The sequence below is a fragment of the Balaenoptera ricei genome, chromosome 10, assembly GCF_028023285.1.
Source record: "Balaenoptera ricei isolate mBalRic1 chromosome 10, mBalRic1.hap2, whole genome shotgun sequence".
In the NCBI taxonomy this organism is placed as follows: Eukaryota; Metazoa; Chordata; class Mammalia; order Artiodactyla; family Balaenopteridae; genus Balaenoptera; species Balaenoptera ricei.
Window position 1 is genome coordinate 26,710,041 of NC_082648.1, and position 9,499 is coordinate 26,719,539.

General features: G+C 40.7%; 1 protein-coding gene across 1 annotated transcript; it reads left to right on the top strand.

Moving 5' to 3' along the window:
* The first annotated feature begins 4,355 nt into the window (after positions 1-4,355).
* On the top strand, positions 4,356-8,778 carry ETFBKMT (electron transfer flavoprotein subunit beta lysine methyltransferase). Its single transcript, XM_059935601.1, is given in 5 exon segments — positions 4,356-4,419; positions 4,422-4,467; positions 4,469-4,801; positions 6,999-7,129; positions 7,892-8,778. Coding segments are annotated over 5 exon segments (918 nt in total). The 3' UTR covers positions 8,236-8,778.
* Positions 8,779-9,499: the final 721 nt, after the last annotated feature.

Genomic DNA, 9,499 nt, shown 5'->3' on the forward strand with positions numbered 1-9,499 from the left:
ATGCCAGGAACTGTGCTAAGCTACTTTTATCCCATTAAATCCTCCCAGTACATTATTATTATCATCATTATTATTTTACAGAGAAGAACACTGGTACTTAGTGTAGGGGAGGAACAACTTTCCTTTACCCTCTTATGTTCAGTGTCTGGGATCTGCAAGTTAAACTGACAAAAGACAGATTAACAGGAGAAAAAAAAAGAGTTTACACAGGCAACGCATAGGCACATGAGAATTCAGTGATGAATAACTCATAGGGGGTGGTTAAAATTTTGTGTTTATATACCTAACTTAGTAGGTGTTGATGAAGAATTAATTAATAGTCAATCTAAAGAAGAAATAGAGGTTTTTTTCCGAGCCAACCTGAGGATTATAACCCTGGAGACAGTCTTTCGGAAAACTCTGAGGACTGTTCCCCTAGTTAGAAGTCGAAAGCACATTTATATACATTTTTGAGACAAAGGATCGTTCATCAAAATGACACACTGACATTTTACATAACGTTAACCAGAGATACAAAGACCAGACCTACATGTAGGAAGGGAGCAGCAGGTCACCATGACCCCTTACAGGATTAAGAAAAGAATGTTATCTTCTAAGGAGTTACATTGCTGGCGTCAGAAGAAGGGGAAAAAATGATCTTTATGGTTGAGCAGACATTCCTGTCTTTGAGGAGGTCTGGTTAATGTATAATGTAGATGCACATTGCACATTAGGAAGAGCCCTGTTGGGAAGGGCATCTGCTATGCTTAAATTTTCTTGTCCTGCCTTAAAAAACATATATTTCATTCCATCATAGGTGATGGGGAAGGAGAGAAAGGGCACTTATGGGAATGACTTTTTGGAAAGATAAATGGTTTTTTAGGAGAATAGATAGGAGATATGATAGTCTTGAGACAATGTCTGTTTGGGTGTGTTGTCCACTTCTCAAGTCCAAGAAGATTAAAGTTGTTCTTGAAGAGGGGTTTTATGACAGTTGAGTTTTTTTGGGAGAGTCAGCTTTAGGCAGGTAAGAGATTTCAGAAACTCTTTCGCTCAAAATAATTCCTGTGCCACAATGGCATATCCTAATCCCCTTCATTAGGAAGGTTTAATAATGTGCCCAAGGACATACAGCTAATAAGTATAATTAAATAACTTGTTCAAAAAACCCTTAAAAACAAATTTGAGAATGGGGATAATTTTTTTTTTTTTACTTGCACTTGCAAGAGTGTCCAGTTATTAGAGAATTGGCTCCTGTACAAAAATGTAGGCAGATATTTAAATGCAAAAACCACAAAGTCAGATGATAGCTCAATTGTTATCAGACAGTTGATGGGTCTGCTTGGTTGCATTTGGGTCAATTTTGATAAAAGCGAGACAGTTCTTTCAATTAAAAAGAACAAAAGGGTGGGACTTCCCTGGCGGTCCAGTGGTTAGGACCAGGCAGCTCCCAATGCTGGGGGCACCGGTTGGGGAACTAAGATCATCTCGCACGAAAAGCAGCGTGACCAAAAATAAATAAATAAAATAAAAACACCAAACAATAGAAAAGAAAATCCAGGTTTGTTTCTCAGGGCTTATAGTCTGTTTCTCTTGGCTTATCTGGTTTATCTTATCTTGTAGGAATGTAAGGCCTTTTTTTGGACTATGGAATGAAAGTTTCAGAAAAACCATTTCAGCTGAACTACAGAGAATGGGATAGACGAAGGCAGGATTGCAGAGAGACCAGTTGCAGGAATTCAAGCAAGCAATCATAAGGCAGAGGCAGGAGGGATGGAGAGAAGCGGATCGATTTTTAAACTATCACTGGGATAAAATTCAGAAGCTGGTTAAAAACAACGCTTGACCTCCCTGGTGGCGCGGTGGTTAAGAATCCGCCTGCCAATGCAGGGGACACGGGTTCAAGCCCTGGTCCGGGAAGATCCCACATGCCGCAGAGCAACTAAGCGTGTGCGCCACAACTACTGAGCCTGCGAGCCACAACTACTGAAGCGCCCCGTGCCTAGAGCCCCTGCTCTGCAACAAGAGAAGCCACCGCAATGAGAAGCCCGCTCACCGCAACAAAGAGTAGCCCCCGCTCGCCGCAGCTAGAGAAAGCCCATGCGCAGCAACAAGACCCAAGGCAGCCAAAAATAAATAATGTGGTTTGATTGCTCATCCATTAAAAAAAAAAAACCTTAGACAAATTGATTTTTCAAACGGGGTGGGGGGGGGGGAGGTGGCATGCGGGATCTTAGTTCTCTGACCGAGAAGGCAACCGCGCCCCCTGCAGTGCAGGCGTGTAGTCTTAACCACTGGACTGCCAGAGAAGTCCCTAGACAAATTGATCTTGAACATCTATTACAAATTATTACTAGCAAGAGAATCAGTGAGTGTTATTGAAATGAGAAGTTACAGTTGAAAAAACAAAAAAGATTGTACGTGTATGAAAATTATTATAAAAGGGAGGACATATTATGATTTAATCCCAGTTGAATATAAGCGTCATTAAGGGTTTGTGCTGTGTCTATTTTGCTCACCGCTCTATGCCCAGTGCCTAGAAGTGTGACTGACACGAAGCAGATGCTCCACGGCTTCAGAGTGGATTTTTTATAAATCAGTATTTGACATTCCCTTATTTCCCAAGTGAGGTCAGGGGGCCCGCTGGTTTCGCACTTCCTGTCCCTTTAAGAAGCCCAGGTAAGGGAGAGAAAGTGCTGCCGGGAAGGAGGGCGGAGCAGGAGGGCGGGGTGGGGACGCAGGGCGGGGGTGGGGGCGCTGGGTGTTGGGGGCCGGCTCTGGGGTGGGAGGTGGGACCCAGCGTGCAGTTGTAAAGAAGGCGCTAAAAGAGGCGCAAAGGCGAGTGACCGACCTGCCCTGTGCTTAGCTTCCCAGGACGGTGTTAGCACAGCCAGGTAAGGAGAAAAGGAGGACTGTGCCTGCCCCTTTAAGACTGACTCCCGTCCTCCTTCGAGGGAAGTTACGTGCTAACACTTTGGAACTTGCCCCTTTAAACCTGTTTTCTTTCCTTACCAGTTAATCCATGTACCAAGTGTCCACCGCATAATCATATATTCATAACGGATGCTTCATTGGGGCTGGCGTGGGCGGGGCATCATCGGTCTGCATGACAGGGTGTCGAAAATCAATCATCTTGTATTTGCTCTGCTTTCTTTTCAAACCTTAGGCTCGTGCGATTCAAGGGCTGACCCAATCCTTCCCTACACAATTAGTCCAATGAGGTCAGGTTGTTAGAGACCCTGAGATTAAAAGGGATAAACGTGGGCTGGCACACCCACTTAAGGTCTATCCTTGGTTCACAGACAGACATTTTGCCCCTCCTCGTGTCTTGGTATTTTAACTAATTGCCCACGTTTAAAAGTGGGAGTTTATGGGTAAATAGCTGGATTGTTTTGAGAAATTGAAAGATCTGGCCACGTGTCCCCTGGCTGCCTCCTTTGGACTGTTTTGAAATAGTTTCCAGTTTGCCACAGCCCTTCTGTGATCTAACGACCAGCCTGCATCACACATTTATCACCAGTCTGGCCCTGGGTAGGCATTTGAGTTTGGGGCCCCTACTCTAAATACTTGGGTGGACATAAGACTATTTATATATTTATGCAGAACAGATCAGAGGTCCCAAACAACTGGGTGTATAATTCATGCTTAAACTGCTCTTCCTCATTCTTATTTTTATCAAGGTGTCTTTCTATTAAGTCCAGGTTTGGTAAAGATGACTCATCAGAGGTATTTACAGAAAGAGATTTGGGAGTTGATATTCTTTTATTACAATTAAATCCATAGTTTTTTGTTTGTTTTGTTTTGTTTTTGTTTGTTTTTAGGAAAACATCTGAATCTTGATTACATTGATGTTTTATGCTAGGACTATCTTTATTGAGCCAGTCAGTATAATTTGTATATCTCTAACCACAGTTACAATTTGGTAATCTGCACAATCTTGGCTAGACTTCATAAAGGCAAGAACTGTGTTTGCCCTGATAATTGCTCTATTCCATCACTAGAATCTAAGCTTCCTGAAGGTGGGGACTTTATTTTGTTCACAGTTGCTAAGCACAGTGCCTGCTTAAAGGGAAGTGATTTATTAAATGAATGAAAGAACTTTAAAGGTATACCTTATTTTATATAAAAGGCGTGTTCCTGAGGATTCTCTGAAAATCAGATGCTTGTGTATTTGTTGTTATAAGTTATTAAAAAGGATTCTGTTGTGGAAAGGCATCTTTTAGAAGATTGGATTTTCCTAAATTAATGCACCAACGCTTTCACCTAAAATGAACTTGCACTTGTGCATCATCTGCTACAGAGCTAACACTAACATTTTCTTACTATGCAATAGGATTTGGAAGTGTTGGTGAGCCTTGGAGTTTTCAGTATCATTTATGTTTTTAGAGGTCCAGAGATTCCAGTTGAGATCAGTTTGGCAGCCAGACCCTTATTCTTTCCCCAGGAGGAGCAGCTGTTATCAAGAGAAGCACCAACAAACCTGTGCTTTGGGACCTATGGCCTTGCGCCCAGGTTGGAGAGCGTTTACATCATTTGCCATGAACCGCTGTAGTGTCCTTCGGAAGGCTGTGAGAAGCGGTGGTTTTCCCTTGCTTCCCTGGGGCCACTGCCCCTGGAGGGGAACTGGAAGCTTTTTGGACCCTGAGATGAAAGCTTTCCTGGAGGAGAACACTGAAGTCACCAGCCGTGGTAGCCTCACCCCTGAAATCCAGTTGCGGCTTTTGACCCCCAGATGCAAGTTCTGGTGGGAGAGAGCTGACCTGTGGCCCCACAGTGATCCTTACTGGGCAATCTACTGGCCAGGAGGCCAAGCCTTGTCTAGGTATGGCCGTAAGTGAAGCGGGAGCCTTTAGGGCTCCTCATATCCTTACTCTTTTCAGCCCCTTCCAACTCCTCATTCTCCCTGCTCCTCACAAAAAAACAGAGTAAAACCCCAAATTCTTTTCTTAATTTAGAGCAGTTTAGGAATAGTGTTGGGTTGCTTTGTTGCATAGCTTTACCTTCTGCTCCAAGCTGATCAAGGTGTTTCCCGATATATAGCTCTCTCCCCAAGAGAAATCCTAAGTCAGCTGTCAAGACCCTAGATAGCTGGTAATGATCCAGAAATCTCACACTGTTCTCAGGTTCATGGTTCATGATATGATGCATGGCCGGTGCAGAGTTCCTCAGTGGAGCTTAAAGCCTCAGTCCTTCAGGTCGCCTGGTTTAATCCTGTAAATGTTGCTCCTTAAACCTCACACTTCCTCCATCATTGCCTCTTCCCAAGCTCCCAAAGAACGAGGGATGTGAGTGATTGGGACATTACTCAGGTGAACTCTGGAGTTGCACGTGCATTAAAATGATTTTTTAAAAAATATTTATTTATTTCTTTATTTGTCTGTGTTGGGTCTTAGTTGTGGCGTGCGGGCTCTTAGTTGCGGCACTGCCTCTGCATTTTTAAGGTTCCCCCTTTCCAACTCCCCATACTGCAAAGGTCTTCTTTAGGACATTTTCTCACACATTCACACAGTGCTTTTTATTAAAACAGCCGCTGAAACAAAGGCAAGAACTTAACAGCATTTTAATCTAGTCTTTGCTCTTAGACTGGCAAATGATTTAATCTTTTTATACCTTGAGGTTACAAAACTGAAGGGAAAAGGATAAGGACTTCTCTTTCACAGGAATGGTATGGTCTAGCAGAATTCAGGTTGTATATAGTTTTAAATGCAAAATAAATAAATGCAAACATAGAGCTTTCTGGAGAATCCTAAGTTCTGGAAAGCTTTCTAATATCTAACAAGTCCAATATTCTGGCTGTTGTGTTGCCAAATTTTCAAGCTTTATTTACTTACATCATTTAAAAAAATACATTTTAAGTGATATCTATACAAGTTGTTATCAACTCCAAATATAAGTGCAATCAAATTCCTTAAGAGACTGTCTGAATCAGAGGTCACAAATAGGTGATCCACAGATGTGTTTTCTTTGGCCTTTACTTGTAAACTTAAAAAAAAAATCAGTTGCTAACATTTAAAACTTGAGGGATTGCATGTAAAAATTTATTTTGATTTGAAAAAGAAAGAATCTCTGGGGAATTCCCAGGTGGTCCAGGGGTTAGGACTTGGCGCTTTCACTGCCTGGCCTGAGTTCAATCCCTGGTCGGGGAACTAAGACCGCACAAGTCACGAGGCAAGGCCAAAAAAAAAAAAAGAATATCTGATAACACTGGATTTAAATCTCTGATAACACCCCATTTCTATGGGGCAACAATTAGCTCAAGATGGGTAACAGCTGTCCCTTTAGACGGGGTACTACATCCCTGCCTTGCCATAGTTCCTTAGTCTTTTTTTGGCTTGCCGGATCTTAGTTCCCTGATAGGCCCTCAGCAGTGAAAGCGTGGAATGCTATCCACTGGACCGCCAGGGAATTCCCTCTGCTCTTCTTTATTATTACAATACTAAGGTCAAGTGTCAGTTGACATTTATTATTTCAGTGTTTTCCCATTCATCTTCACTTGCTTGGTAACTACTTAGCCCAGGTCCAAATTCTTTGGTTGAACTGGACTTTGATCGTACCTTACCAGAGAGGTCATTATAAAACAGTTCAAGCAGTAGGTAAAACCATTCTCTGTTGAACAATGAAGAGGAGACTGTGAATTTTGCATCTAGCTTACTGAGTCCTGATTTTAGCAGTGTTTTGTCAGTCTATGTTTTTGGTGCTTAGTAGTTTCTGGGTCATAGTAAGTGCTCAGTACTTCTAAAAAGTTGACTTGAAGAGCACGATTAGTCAGTTGTATGGAACTGCTCTTCACACCTGCTAAAGAGAAAGAAAATGACTAGGTCCTCTCTCTGCCACCTCTGCCCAGCTCTTAAGATTGACATTTTATCTCATTCTAGTCAGGCCAAACTTGCCAATGTTGGACCAAATTCTTCTAAGTTTCACCATTTCTTTGTCCAGTCAATCCAAAGGAAAATTTTGGTACACCTCTTATTGACCTTCTCCTATCTTAGATAATGTTTTCCCTTTTCTTTCTAATTTAGGTATCTTTTGGATAATCCTGACGTTGTCAGAGGAAAATCTGTGTTAGATATTGGGAGTGGATGTGGAGCTACAGCTATCGCTGCTAAGATGAGTGGAGCTTTAAGGATCTTGGCCAATGACATAGACCCTAATAAGAATTTCACATTTTAAAATATTTGAAGCTCATCTTTTTTTCTTCCAGGATAAATATCTACAGATGCCTCAACCCATCATAGCCTAGCCCATTTCCATGTGAATCTTATAATCTGATATTGTGAACTTACTCAGTGGGACATTATCTGTGGGAATCCTGTGAGGCCTGAGTTGATGGTGCATTTTTCACAGGAGGACTTCCATTTGTGTCTGGCAGATATACCAAAGTGATACCAACCTGGGAGCACTTACTGTTGGTCATTGCTGGGCTAGGGATTTCCTGAAATATGTAGGTAGTGTTTATTTGACCAAAACCCAAGTGAAGATAGGCCTGTGTCTTTGAGGGAGATTTTATTCCATTCGAACCCAAGTTGAGACAGGTAAGTTTTAATTTTATCTGATTTTCTTCTAGTCTTCCCTTTCACTGAGGATCTAGCCCTTGAGGAGCCTTATTGTATATGGGGTCTCAGTTCCAACTTGTCATCCTGCTCAAGCACAAGGCTTGTAGATCAGCAAATGTTCCTTAAAACCTCAACATTTCCAGGTGTTTGGTATTGTTTTATTTTCAGGATATTCATATATTTGAGAATTGCAGGAAATAGCTTATATTGGCATATACTTTAGGCTTCTTTACCTAAAAAACAACTTTCAACAGAAAGGGAAAAAAAACATTGTTGGAGATTTTCTAGATTATTTAAATTAATTAATAGGGAATTAAAACAACCTAGCATATACCAATTCACTATGTGCTTTTTTAAAGTTGCAGGAATGGCTATTACACTAAACTGTGAGTTGAACCAACTGAATCCTTTTCCCATTTTAACCAAAAACATACTGGATTTGGAACAAGATAAGTGGGACCTTGTTGTGCTTGGAGATATGTTTTATGATGAAGACCTTGCAGACAGTCTACATCAATGGCTGAAAAATTGCTTTTGGGTCTACAGAACTCGAGTACTTATTGGTGACCCTGGGCGACCCCAGTTCAGTGGACATAGCATTCAGCATCAACTGCACAAAGTAGCAGAATATTCACTCCCAGAGCCTACTAGGCAGGAGAACAATGGACTGACAACAAGCACGGTGTGGGATTTTCAGCCTTGAGCTGTTGAAGTACCTCCGATATGGATATAGCTATGTTTGTGTTTAACCCTATAAGACTGTCCAGTTCAAAGAAGGCAACTCGTGTTAAATGGAAAATCTTGTTTCCAAAATATGAAGGTTAAAGTTTTGTCACCCTTTGTCATGTAACTTGTTCTGCAGTAAGCCAAATATAGAAATCTCTATCTGAAATTTTTTTTCTAGTTTTACTGCTAGAATATAATTATAGAAGGCAATATCCACATGTAGTTTAAGTAGCTGAGAGGAATTAGATATTTTAGCACAGTCTCTTTCTATAGTTGAGGACAACTATGATGTATCTTTGAATTAAACAAAATAAAAATTACAGAAGAACACTATATTTTAAAAAATTATCTGTTAAGATCAGAGATGCAGTTGGTATGGTACAGAATACAGTCCCCTACATACGAACCTTCAAGTTGTGAACTTTCAAAGATGTTACAGTGCCCCTGTATGCCAGCTGTTGTGCTGTACTACCGTACTTTTCAAGGTACTCTACTGTAAGATTAAAAATGTTTTATTTTTTGTGTTTGTTTTTTTATGATTATTTGTGTGAAAAGTATTATAGGCCTATTACAGTAGAGTACTATATAGTTGATTGTGTTAGTTGGGTACCTAGGCTAACTTTGTTGGACTTATGAACCCACTCTCGTAATGGAACTCGTTCATATGTAGGGGACTTACTGTACATGGGCTTCGGAGTGAGGCCACTCTGTCACTTTCTAGTTGGGATTTTGGGCTACTTAAGCTCTCTGGGCTTTCATTTCTTCACCTATAAAATACTAATAAAATTTAATAAACTGCACCTCAAAGGGTTATTATAATAAATGAAAGTATAAAGTGTATAATATAGGATAAGTATATAATAGGGCATCAATTAAGAAACACAGATAAAGATTTTATAATTTCCTACATACTCAGTACTGTGATACCTTATGATGCCTCTTTATGGTTTACTAAGGTCAGCTAGAAATTGGTTATGCCACCACTACATGCCCCAGCTTGTCAGGATCTTATATGTCAATAAGAACATTAGGACATAAATGAAAAACAATGTGAAGAAGAATGTGTATAGTATACACTATTTATGTAAAAAAGATGCATGTATATACCTACATGTGAATGTATATGTAAAGAATACATATTTACTTGTAGTAGATATAGAATATCCCTGGAAAGATAAGTAAGAAACTGGTAACAGTGGTTGTCTTCTGAGAGGGTACCAGATGGCTGGTGGATGAGGGTA